This window comes from Ambystoma mexicanum, chromosome 4q, assembly GCF_040938575.1.
Source record: "Ambystoma mexicanum isolate Mex_15411 chromosome 4q, UKY_AmexF1_1, whole genome shotgun sequence".
Taxonomy (NCBI): domain Eukaryota; kingdom Metazoa; phylum Chordata; class Amphibia; order Caudata; family Ambystomatidae; genus Ambystoma; species Ambystoma mexicanum.
The window spans coordinates 264,653,268-264,667,032 of NC_090928.1; the positions used below are offsets into that span (position 1 = coordinate 264,653,268).

Consider the following 13,765-nt stretch of genomic DNA (forward strand, 5'->3'; position numbering starts at 1 on the left):
TTTACAATCATAGGCAGAAGAACAGTGATGGAAGCAGAGAAAAAGTAAGCAGGGAGCTAACAGGAGGGCAGGCAAATGGCAGCAAGGGATCTACAAGCAACCATGGGAGGAAACCGTGAGGACCAGATCACAGAGTATCAGGTAGGGTGGGGAGTGGACTGTGTGTGAACCTAGGTGTTAGGGAGGAGCCATTCCTTGAAGAGGATGGTCTTGAGCCCTTTCCTGAACTGTACAATTGATGGGGTGGGGGATCTGATGTTGACAGGGAGCAAGTTCCAGAGTCTTGGGGCATAGACAGAGAAGACCTGTCTTCTGGTTCCTTCACCAGTGAAGTTGAAGTCTGCACATGTCCTTACTTCTGGTGATCGCAGCCCTCCGGCGATGCAGAGTTTCTCAGTTTGGTAGCTTGGGGACCTCAGGGTTGCAGCCTTGTAGAGGATGCAAATGGATATGAAGATACAGGCTTGCAGAGGGAGCCAGTGTAGTTTGAGGAGGGTCCGGTGATGTGGTCAAATTTATGGAGTCCTTTTCATGAGTCATGCTGAGGCATTAAGGACACATCTCAAAGGTGCCTGGGTAGTTGCCGGAACACCTTCCAAAAGAGCATTGCTGACATCCAGGTGGGAGAGGACCAAGGCTTGCACAGAGGTTCTGAAGTTGTTTTCAGGGATGAAGGGCTTGATTTTCCATAGGAGACAAAGATGCTACTGTGATGAATCAAGGGATTCAGTCACTTCTCCCTGGCGGGCGGGGGGGGGGGGCAGCCTTTCCTTGTGAGGCTAGGGAGGTAAGCCAGCTACGCAATACCATCCCTAAGGGTAGAGCGGGACCTCACCGGGAGAGACTCCCCCAGTCCCATGGGGATAAGGACTCCCCTTCTGATGAGAAACTCCCTTCCCCAACCCATCCAACAACTCACTAACAACAATGTCAATCCTGTTGGGAGAAACCAGGAAGAATCCCTGCATATCTGTTATAGTGATATTTTCGACATTTTGCCCGAGTCGAAAAAAAATCCATGGAGTTATAATGAATACAACTAAGCAGCATCATGAAAATGTGAGGGAAGAAATAATGTGAGAGAGACCCGGGAGTTTCAAACTGGGAAATTCAAGAGGACGCCATCTCCCAAACCCGAGAGAAACTGGACGAATCAAGTGCCCTGAGTAGCACTTTTTGTGGGGCAGACCGGAGAGTATCTGTCACACTGGAGGGACGTGGAGGGAGGGACGTGAGAAGAAGCCTGAAGAGGAACGGGTGCCTGAGCCGCACTGTTCATGGAACAGACCAGAAAGATTCTGCTAGACTGTCGGGAACCCCAGGAGGGATTGGCAAAGAAGTGGTGGCCAAGACAGGGAGAGAGAGAGAAAACCCCTCTCAGCACTGATACCACTGACAAGGTAACGCACTGAAGCGTGTTGGAAGAAGAGTGAATTGAGTGCGAGAGCTGTCCTGACTAGACAGCGAGCAGTAAAGAAGGAGAACTCCAAACTGGTGATGCAGCCCTATTACAAAGTAGGTAAAGGGGAGAGCAGGAGAACTGGGGAGAGTGGCGTTTATAATATCACACATACAGACATTAACCTAAATGAGAAACACAAATATAACGATTGTAAAAACCATCCTAGTCCCAGTGAGAGGAGCGAAGATAATGCATGGCATGGTTAGAATTATTTAGCCAAGAAGAATGAATATAAAGATTCCGTCACCCATCATACTCGTCCTAGTGAGAAGACCCATAATCAAGAGAGCGAGAAACAAAACTGGTATGATCCTACTTATCCCAGTGAGGTTGATAATCGAAAGAGTGAGAATCACCATTGGGTTCATCATACTCAACCCAGTGAGAAAGCTAAGCCTCACCCTCGGGATTAATGGGCCTACCCATACTAAAGGTCACACATTAGACTGGTTGGCTGACCTGAATTGCACATCCTCCATAACCTCTGTTGAACTATATGCATGGACAGACCATCATCTAATCTCCTTTAACATTCAAGATCAGCCTCAAATGAACTCCAGATCTCAAATGCCCCCGGCCCCCAACGGGCATGACCAGAAATAAACGCAACATAACTTAATAACCTTCTACCTTTTCTCCACCCTATAACTAACACATCCAATCTCAGTTCAGACCCAGTAGCACTAGTTGAGCTGTACAACTCCACACTTAACCAGGCTATTGACAAAGCTGCCCTCTCAAATTAAACAAAGAGAAACTAAGAGCTCATCTTAACTCTTGGTTTACACCCAGTCTCAAAGCCACTCGAAATTAAAAAAAGGCAGGCAGAAACACTCTGGAAAAATAACCCAACAACCCATAATAAAGAATTGCTTACTAGAATTTCAAATAGATACAAACTAGAAATCCTACATACAAAAAGAGCCACCTTCAACGATAGAACACCCGGACAAGGGAACTCTTTACCATTTTAAGAGAACTGGAATCTCCCGATACACCTACGGATACCTGTATTAAAAACACTAACATCCAAGATGCTCTATGCAATAAAATCTCCATGTTACAAGAATAAAATTGCAACTAAAAAAGCTACTGTCTCACCGAATGACCTGAAGATTCAAGATGCATCACATCCTCACAAGCAGCAAATCAATCAATTCCACTTCTCCACTGTCACTATACCAGGAGTGGAAAATATATCCTCACTTAAACCTTCTAGATGCCTAGGGGATTCCTGCCCTGCGACCACCATCAAGAGGCAGCAAGGGAACTAGCTCCTTTCATTACTAGGCTAATCAACTCCTCTTTCAACACTAGTACAATCCCCACTAATCTGAAAGAGGCTTGGGTTCTCCCTCTCCTAAAAAAAAATAATAATAATCTAGACCCTACCATCCCCATTAACTACAGGTCAATCACAACGGTCCCTTTTTTACAGAACATTTTAGACAAGGCAGCCTACCTCAAGATTCAGGCTTATCTGGAAACCAATAACTTGCTAGGACTCCATCAATCAGGTTTTAGGCCAAGAAAAAACAAGTAGGGGCGAGGCGTGCATTCCAGTTCCTAGCCAATATATTACCTGAAAAAAAGTTACTGGATTAAATCCCAAAGTGTCCAGTACGTTCACAGGGTTAAATCCCAATTGCTGCCAAAATGTTCACAGAGTTGAATCCCTTCTTGCACTGCTGTTCTCTTCCTAGCGCTTTCGTGTTGCCAACACTCTTCAGGGAGGCTGAGTTGCCTTTCTGTTGAGGTGAATCCAATATAATTGCTGATGCAGTCTCTAGGAATTGTGGTAGCTGTAGTGAAACCGTTTTAACAATTCAGGTGACCAGGAAAAGACTCCCCTCCAAAAACACACATCTTACCCTTGATAGGGGAGCGGGGGGAAACCATAGTTATGGCTCTCCAATGTGGGGCATAATAACCCCAGTGCTGAAGCCTCTGGAGTCCGGATCTCCACAAAATACATGAAAAAACAAGACGGGGTAAGGCGCGCACTCCAGTTCCTAGCCAATATATTACCTGAAAAAAAGTTACTGGGTTAAATCCCAAAGTGTCCAGTATATTCACAGGGTTAAATCCCAATTGCTGCCAAAAACGTTCACAGGGTTGAACCCCAGACATGGTACTGAAACGGCTCTCATTGACTTAAAAAACCAGATGGATGCGCTGAAGGACAAGGGCCACAAGGTCCTCAGCAATCATTGGACGTCAGCCGCCCATTTCTCCAAGGAGGCCACTGCCGGATCCATTCTTTTTTAGACAACCAATCCATAAGAGTCTTCTCCTCCACAGATTCAGCAAACCCAGTACCTGTGACGTGTGGAGTACCTCAGGGCTCATGCGTCTCACCAACTACTTACAACATCTTCACTAAGCCTCCGTTTGACGACCTTGACAATCTGGGTATCTCCAACACTATTTATGCAGATGACACCCAGATTCTCATCCCAATCACAGGTGATTACAATGCAGATGCAGCACGGATTAACAAAATCTACCTTGTCATTCAAGCCTGAATTGCTACACATGGGCTTTGTCTCAATGACGACAAGACTGAGCTCTTGCTCATCGGCTCATCAAATAAACTTAGCAAACAATTTACGACATTCAACATTGACTGCCTAAACATCAACGTCTCTAAAGAGGTAAAAACTTTAGGCTTCTACCAAGACTCAGCAGTGAACCTGAACAAACAAGTTAATGCAACAGCCTCCGATACTAGTTATACATGTAAACTTATTAACGCATGTAAACCATTTCTATCCAGTGACAGCTGCATTACATTAGCCAGAGTTCTTATCCTGTCTAAGCTAGACTACTGGAATGCACTGTATCTAGGATCTAGCAAACAGAACATCAGTAAATTGCAAACCTTACACAATAATGCCCTCAGAACTGCATTGAGCATTCCTAGAATGCAGCACATCTCTAATGGCAGGCGCTCTACCAAATGGCTTGCCATCAAAGACAGAATTAAATTCAAAGCCCTCAACCTGACTTTCAAATGCCTTTCTAACCTGGCTCCGAAATACCTGATGAACAAATTTACTAAGCACACCTCTGAGCGTTCCATCCGATCCCTCCATGCAAACTGTCTTAACATACCTAACTTTAAAATTAAGAAAGCAGGGGGAAGCAGCTTTCTAGTCATGACAGCCCAACTTTGGAATTCCATGCCAGTAGCCTCAGAAAATAAACTAAAATGTGGCTTTTTTCACTGGACTGCTGCGAAATATGGCCATCTAGCACAGTGCACTAACGTCTTGACTGCTAAAAAATTATATCACCTTGTATGTCTAACATTCTGTCATTTATATTGGGAATTCTATCCTATGTGGTTTGTCCACACTGTATATACTTTGTTTCTTTGTGTAAACGTCTAGTAACCTTGTAGAATGTAATGCGCCCAGATACCTTAGGGTTAGGTGCGCTTTATAAGTAAATAAACAAACCAAGAGGGTGAGAAAGCCAATAACCAAGAGAAGGAAAACGAATACTCTGTTACCACTGTTGCCTTAGTAAGTAAGTTAGTGACTAAGAGAGTGAGTGTCAACCAGAGAAAGAAGTACTTTTACCTACATCTAATAAAGACCAAGAGAATCAAAAACAAAGAAAAGGAAGTTTGATCAAAGGAATCTTTCAACACTAGGGGAAGGCGAACCCTGAGGACTGGGAAAATCCCCTTCATGAACTGAACAAACTTGTGCAAAAGATAGCTAAGAACCATCTGTTGATTTGTTATTAAAAAGGAACTGAGCTGAGAAAGCTGATCCAGTAGAAGGGATTCCCTTCTCCTGGACTTCCGTTAGGTTAACAATAAGCAAGGAAGGGAAAACTGCACCAGGAAATGGGAGTCATTATCCAGGACTTTAGTTGTTTTGGCTTAGTGGTAGGGTCAGCATGGTTTAGTTTTGGACCGAGGAGAGACTTTTAGGCTTCATGAACTGACGACCACCCTAGTTAGTTTGGTTATTTAGGTAAACCCATATCATAGGAAAATGTATTATTTGAAATAAAAACATCTTGGTAATGACTTATTTTAGCCTGTATCCTCCTCCAGACCCACCACTGTACCAAGACGCCTGTGTCTTCCTTGCTAGGTTCTGTTTGAAGGTCTGTCGATGATGAACCCAAGAGACTTGGTGCAGGTGGCCAGGTGGGGTTTGAAGCTCTCGAGGTTCATAAAAGAGAGCCAGGTCTGAATGTCAGTGTTTGGTGTTGTTGGTCAGCAGCAGCTCCGTTATTAAAGTTCCTTTATGTGCTCGGGGAACATAAAAGAAGTTTCATAACACTGCCAGGTCTTTAGAATTGAATGCTCTGGTGGCAATTCTCTCAAAACATGGCTTTTTTAACACCCCCTGACCAAGTACTAATTCCAATGGACGCACAGACCTCAGCTCACAGTGCTGCGCTACTGTCAAGAGGCCAGTCTAAATGCTGACTACCTATACTCTGTACAGCGCTCTGCTGCTCTCGAGCTAGGTTCACACTTTAAACAACAATAATAATAATAATAATTTGGCATTTATATAGCGCTATGAACCCTCAGGTATCTGAGCGCTGCTTATTATTACCCATGGTGTGAAGTGCTCATTTATCGACCTCGGAAGGATGAAAGGCTGAGTTTGGCCCTGCCAGGATTCGAACCTGCATCAGCAGGCTCTGCACAGATGCCAAAGCGAGTTTGACATCAGACCGACACAACAATAAAATGCACGAGTCTCGTTATCATGAGGGGCTCATATTTGATTATTGTCATCAGAGCATTCTATTAGAAAGACACGGCAAAATTATGAAAAGGTACTCAGCAAACTGCAAAAAAGGGGTTTCTGAGGCCATCACATTTTAGTCTCCCCCATAGCAAAATACATTTGAACATGTTTTCCTTCACTTGTTATAGGGTGCATGCAAGTTAAAAAGGAAATAAAGGGTTCACCAATGCATTCTAAATATGACTTAGTATAGTAGATGTGTAGGCAACTTACAGGACAAGCCAGTGGAGTTGGCGTTCTGATATTCAGCATAATATACAGCCTTTTCCAGCATTCCCAGGAAAATAACAGCAGCAATCCAAAACTGGATCCGGAGTAAGTCCTTCCAATAGCAGGCAGACCAGAGCAGCCACAGAAGACCATAGAGGATGTACACAATACACATTACCATGAAGAACTGCAAGGACAGGTGAAGAAAGCAATATAAAATACAGAATGGAACTTCTGAATACATAACAGCCCAAAGTAAACTGCTCTTCCCCAAAAAGTAAAATGTTACTTACTTCCTACTAAATGATGTTCCTTTCCATAATAAAGCAGGCTGGGTATGAAGGTGTGTGAATGGTATATGTTCCAATAGGTCTGACCCTAGTTACCAGATTATTGCAAACTGTAGAAGAATTGCATATATGCTAAAACAAGAGCCAATTAGGGAAAGTCATCCACATTGTAATGTTATCCAGCAATTATCAGGCTGCCTTGGGCCCCATGTTCTAATGTGGCAGTGCACAAGGCCCAACAGGTCAGATGTGGGGCGCACCATCAGCAGCCCCACCATGCATAGTGCAGGTAGCATCCAAAGAAACGCTCTCAAGCACAGTAGAGCACCTGAAGACTGCCCTTGGGTGGGAGCGGTGTGCAGTATAAATCAATATAACATAACAGTAAACCAGAGTGCTGTAAATTGCATTTGAAAGGATTTTGAAAGACATTTGCTGGCTTACAGAACCTGCAAAGTTGCCCAACTTGCTGCACCAAAAAGTGAAGACTGACACTAAATAGGGAGTTTCCTAAACAAGATGGCGCCATCCAGAGAGAACAGTAGCAAGGGCGAGTTGCGCAGAGCCCAGCAGTATCTTTTCCAGTTGTACGTTCTGGAGAGATGCCTCAAAAAAACATACTTAATCTTCCTCGGTTGAGTCCTCTATAGCCATTTCAGAATGTGTCCCAGAGAATCAACAGGGCATGGTGCAAATAGCCCTATTATTGTACAGCTATGGGGAGCTGGATGCACACTTTCATCTTCCAATCGGGCTCACAGCACCATTCACATTTTGTCAGTCACTGAATAAGGGAGCGCCACCACATTCAAACCTTATGAGGCAAACACATGTGGATTCAAAAGTTCATCCCACGCATCCATTCATACATCACCCTTATGGAGAATTCTGGACAGCACTTTGACAAAGGAACCTTAATTGGTACATTGTTTCCGAAGTTGTGCCTCTAAGGCAGCACCCATGTAATGTTCCTCTTTTGCCACTACTGGTTCACTGTTTATTTCATATGCAATCTAATCCCATAGCTACCAAGAACGCAAATAGTGATGTGCTTCCAAAGAACATCAAGTTGCACAGGGTGAGGGCTACACTATGAAACCTAGGTTTCCTTATGTAAACACCCTTGAACATTTGAATGCCAAGGACTTCACTGGTTGGCGGCAGCCTTCTTAACTATTTCATGCAGTACAGTCCCCAGTATACTTCAAGAATGAGACGACTGCCTATTCCTTTCCAGAAAAGTCTGAGGATCTATAGCAAAACCAAATGTGACTGATGTGGTCATATATGGTCAGAATGTTGCCAATATGTGATTTGCAAGGGTTGTGCAGATCTATATCTAGAGAGTTTTTATGGGAAGGAGTTCACAACACTTGAATACAATCTGGGTAAAGAAAAAACAACGGCAATTTTGCACATGCAGCTTTTTTGAAAGGTTGTGACAAAGTTTTATTAGCCTATCAGTGCTGGAAAATTCCAGATTTTCAATTGTATCTTCCCATCTGGCTGGTGGGCCCTGTATGTCTAACAGGTCACAGTTAACAATTATTGAAATGAATCAGCTACATAAATCAGTTCATCACCCGACCTCCATGCTTCTTTGAATACAATCTGCCCCACTGGCTAAGAGAATGGTTAAAGAAATGCAAGGATTTGATTGGGACCCATTCCATGCCACAAGCCCCCACACATGTGGAAGGTCAACTAACATTTTGTAGAACATAGAGAAACACAGAAAAGAGGGAAACCTGAAGACTAGACAAGAGGAATAACTGCTGTAATCTGCAACCCTTCCAAGAACCATCCTTCTGATCTAGTAGAAGGTAGAACTCGTTTTAAAGCTCTCACTATTGTTCACAAATGTCAATATGGACAAACCGCAGCCTACCTAAAAGTCTGCATGAAAGTTCATATTCCCGGGAGAGCTACTAGATCAAGCGAGGGCATATGTCAGCCCGTTCCTAGGATCAACCGGATTAGTGGATATGGGAGATCTTTCCTGGTTCAGTCAGCTCAAGCCTGGAATAATCTGCCCAAAGATCTACGTGCAGAACCGAACATTGTGAGTTTTAGCAAGCGATTGAAAAAAATCTTATCCGAATAATAAAGCCCCTTGTGACACAGACCCTCTTCTTTCCCTTCTGTCTTATCCTGTGCCCTGATGCCTGTGGGCTCCCGTGCATTATAAACGGATACATAAATGTAACAATTCAGTTTTTTTGTACCGGCAGCAAAAACAGTGGTCACAGAATAATTCTCTTTCAGAAAATACAACGTTTTAGAGTGGGACTACACCTGAGGCAAGTAGGGGGTAACCCTTCTGTACTACCTCTACACTCCTCCCTCCATCACCAGGCTTACCCTAGCCCTTTACCCTTCTGAATGTTGGGGGCTGCTAAAGAGGCATCCAACAGCCTGCATTGTAGTCACTGAAAAAAAACAATAAAACAAAAATCAGCCCTACAAGGCCTTCTGACAGAGAAGAGGCCAAGAAAGGTGCTCACCTACACAGCCTCTGAAGGACTAGCCGTCTGGTCTTGAAATCAGCCTAAACTCCTTTTTCCTGGGAGTCTCGCTTGACCCAGTCAGCAAACAGATGGCAGCACAAGAACCGAGAGCCACTGGGTTGTGCAGCCTAAGCAAGACAGACCTTTGAAGAACACCATGCTCCCGTTGTATTCCTTACCTGTTCATTGACATTTCAATTCACCTACACCCACCCCCTGCCCCATTTGCCACATAAGTGGCATCTCCCCCAGTGTGGTCTGCACCACACTCCAGATCCAGATTAGATGACCACCTTCTATGGCCTCCAACTGTGCATTTGTCCCAAAGAAACCACCTGCATAACAGAGCACAACAGCAGGAGCTCACAGATTGCAAGAGTCTTGAATGGAGAAGTTTATAGTCCATGTGCTCATTCCATAAAATCAAAGAAAAACAATGGAGACTACAAGACTGATCTGCATTTCCTCAAGGGTGAGTTTGCTAGTCATTGTGGCTGTAGAGCAAAGACATGTTAGCCATGTGAGCTAGATCTATTCTAACCTCCATAATTAGGTCAACCAACAAGATGCCCTTAAATGAACCAGAGCTGATTAATGTTGGAGAAATATTTGTTTCATGTACAATTGGTGTACAGTTAAAGCCTGCATGCTTCATTATATATTCATATTGAAGTCTGGTATTGCATGCTGGCCCTTTATAACACCTAATAAGTTTCATACAAACCCAAGTAGCTTTTGTGCTAAACAATGCTCCACTAGCTCCCACTCAATGTATGCAGAATAATTTATGAAAAAGGCAGCAGGCTTCCAGCTCATTGAGTGACTTGTCAGGCATGCATGTAACTGGTCTGATGCAGCCCTATTGGCTTTTCAGAAGGACCAGCATGTTGGAGTAAACCAAATAATACTTATGGGCAAATGTCTGCTTAAAAGAAGATGCAGATTTGATCAGGTTGTTGACTGTTTTTGCTAGCTTTCTAAAAATGTTCTGAAGAGTTTCAATTACTGGCTACAGACTGCATCAGTTGCTTGGTTTTGACTTAACTCTGCTCTGTAGCCTGATGAACTGACTTAACCGCAAATAATTTAGGATTTTCCCCCTTCATCTGCATTAACCATCTCAAGAGTTGGTGGTCAGTCTGAATCAAAAAAGTAGATCCATACAAGTATGGTCTAAACTTCTTCAGTGACCACACAATAGCAAAACATTCTCTTTCAATGGTTGCCCACCTTGTTTCTGGTTCTTTCAGCTTTCTGCTGATGAAGCAGATGGGGTGCTCCCTACCCTTCTCATCCAGCTGACTCAGAACGGCACCTATACCTGTATTGGAAGCATCTGTTTGCACAATGAAGGTTTGGCTGTAGTCAGGAGCTCTTAAGACTGGAGCTGGACAAAGGGCTTTCTTAAGTCCTTCAAATGCCTTGTTGCACTCCTCATTCCATCGGACCTTTTTAGGAAATGTGGGTGAGGAGACCAATTTCAAGGGAGAAGCTATGGACCCATAGTTCTCAATGAAGTTCCTATAATAACTAGTGAGACCTAAGAAGGTTCTCACTTGGGTTTGAGTAGTAGGGGTGGACCATTCTTAAACAATTTGTACTTTGCTCGGCCTTATTTCACCTCCTCCTACCTCATGTCCAAGGTAGACCACTTTGCTCTGACCAATATGACATTTACTTGCCTTTATGGTCAGATGGGCCTGCTCAAGAGCCTGCAAAACATATCCTAAGTGGTCAACATGTTCTTTCCAAGTAGGGCTGAACACTGCTATGTCATCCAAGTATGACATGCAGAAGTTCTCCATCCCATTCAGAACTTGATTAACCATCATTTGGAATGTTACAGGTGCATTCTTTAGTCCAAACGGCATTACCTAAACCTGGCAGAGGCCTGCTGCTTGAAAATGCAGTTTTTCTCCTTGGCATGGTCTGTCAGGGCTATTTGCCAATAGCCTGACGTTAGGTCACATCTACGGAGGTACTTGGCTGAACCAAGTTTGTCCACCAGATCATCTGTCCTAGGTAAAGGGCATCAGTCTTTGTGACTGCATTTAGATCTCTAGAGTCCACACAGAAGCTCAACTCCTTGGATCCTGCCTTTGGCACTAGTACAACTGGACTAGACCATGGGCTAGTAGAGGGTTCTATTACCCTGAGATCAAGCATCTTGTTGACCACTTCCTTTATGTGGGTTCTGACATTATCTAACATCCTGTAACCTCTGCTTTTAACAGGCAAACAGTCACCAGTGAGAATATCATGCTGGCCCCAAGGGGGCAAGCCTGGTGATAGTGAAAACAGGGAGGCAAACTGATTTAACAGAAACCTGCCCTCCTCCTGTTCTAGTGTCAGATTAGAAGAGAGATTAACTCCTATTTTCTCATCTAAAGGTTGTCCCCTGAAGAGATAAGGTAGAGGTTCACTCTCTTCCTCCTCTTGAGCTGAAGCTAGACCCAAAGCTCCCACTTCTGGTGTGGTGACATAAGCTTTTAGATGGTTGGTGTGAAAGACCCAGGGGGCCTCCTTAGGATTGCCTAAATCCACCAGATAATTGACCTCTCCAAGTTTTCCCACAACCTTTAAGAGTCCTATCCATTTGTCCCATAAGGCTCTCTGCCTTGTAGGAACCAGAACTAAAACTTGGTGGTCTTGGGTAAACTTAAGCATGTTGGTTTTCTCGTCATGCCAATGCTTCACCAGGGCCTGACCTGCTTTTAAGTTATCATATGTCTCTGTCATCATGTGTGTCATTCTCCTCCAGAGACCTAACACATAGTCAGTGACTCTCCTCACTGGCTTGGGAGAAGGAGCACTCTCCAATCCCTCCTTAATTAGGGCCAATGGACCTCTAACTGGATGACCATAGAGAAGCTCAAAGGGACTAAATCCAACTCCCTCCTGAGGGACTTCTCTATAAGTAAATAGGAGGCATGGCAGTAGAAGGTACCATTTTCTTCTAAGGCGTTCCTCTAAAGCACCCATCATGCTCTTGATAGTATGGTTAAACCTCTCTATCAATACATTCAGTCTGAGGATGGTAGGCAGTTGAGAACTTGTAAGTCACTCCACAGTTTTTCCACATGGCCTGCATGTAGTGGGACAAAGTTTGATTCCCTGTCAGAGATGACTTCCTTAGGAAAACCTACTCTGGTAAAAATACCAAGTAGGGCCTTAGCAACAGCCTGAGCTGTAACAGTTCTCATAGGTATGGCTTCAGGATACCTAGTAGCATGGTCTACTACAACCAATATAAATCGATTGCCTGAAGAGGTTGGAGGGTCTAAGGAACCAACAATGTTGATTCCTACCCTCTCAAAAGGGTCTCCCACTATTGGGAGGGGCACCAAAGGTGCCACATACTTGGCTCCACTCTTGTCAGAGGTCTGACAAGTGTGACAGCTCCTACAGAATTTATCTACATCAGACCCCAACAAAGGGAACTCGTGGGCTAACTGTAGGAACTGGTGTCTTGTCTCTAGAGGCACTACAAGTCTTCTGTAGTCCCCTGGGATACTGGGATAGACTCATTTGGTTTACTGTAGAAGAGGCCATCTTCCCAGCACTACCTATGCTTCACTGGCTCTTGCCCATCCAGCTGGGAAGCTGCCTGTTGGTGAAGAACCTCGAGAGTAGGACACTATCTGGCCTCTGCTGAAGTCTGCCCTACAGGGGACACCTTCTGCCAGTAAAGACTGCAGCTCAGGATGGTCTTCAGGGTCCAGATCTCCAACATGGGTCAGGTCTTCTTCCAGCTCTGAATCTTCAGCAGCTGATTCAACCTTTCCAGGTTGTTCCTCACACTCAACCTCAGCTGGTGGAGCAGTCACAGGTGTGACTGTGCAGTCCTCTCTGAGATGTCGTCCTTGGTAGCACAGGAGTGCTTTCTGACTTTTTCCTTGATAGCTTGGGTTTCCCCTTTGTCTCATTCTTCTTTGAAATAGCAGTTAGTAGCTCCTGTGGGCTAGGTGTTATAGATTCCTCAGTAACATCCGCTGGAGAGCCATCTAAGGTACTCTCCCTGGCCCTCCTTGTCTGCTCCTGTTTCCTTTTGCTGGGAGGCCCGGGGGTGCTTGATACAACTCCAAGAGTTTTTAAGTCATTCCCCAACAGGACTCTCCCAAGCACCTCAGTCTGCACACTAACAGGTATATTGACAGTCATGTTGTTGCACTGGATGAGAGCTGGTAGTCTAGAAAGCATTTGGAAAGGGCCTCCAAAAAGCTTAGTGAGGCTTTTGGGTGCCTTAGCAACATCCTCAGCCTTGAAAAAAGATTCATCCACTACAGTAATGCTGGCCCCAGTGTCTCTAATGGCAGGGGTCTCCTGACCATTTACAAGTACACTGTCCTTGTAATATTCTTTGGTGTTATCTGGAATTGAATTATAGACATCTAAATTCTGCTGTTCCCACAGACCCGGGGACACTAAAGAAACACTGGTAGAGACTCCAATGGGGTCTTCAGCCAGTACTTGAAAGTTACCGTCACATGTACTTCTTCCTCTGGGGAGGCGTCT

At 44.4% G+C, this 13,765-nt stretch overlaps 1 protein-coding gene across 3 annotated transcripts in view; it reads right to left on the bottom strand.

The window, feature by feature from the left end:
* TMEM87B (transmembrane protein 87B) overlaps positions 1-13,765 on the bottom strand; it is a 919,680-nt gene that overhangs the window by 481,039 nt on the left and 424,876 nt on the right. For 2 of the 3 annotated variants that reach the window (XM_069607836.1, XM_069607834.1), the window contains one exon: positions 6,457-6,640. In XM_069607836.1, the coding sequence (XP_069463937.1) occupies positions 6,457-6,640 (184 nt within the window). The remainder of the gene's footprint in view (positions 1-6,456; positions 6,641-13,765) is intronic. The other variant, XM_069607835.1, reaches the window with a different exon arrangement.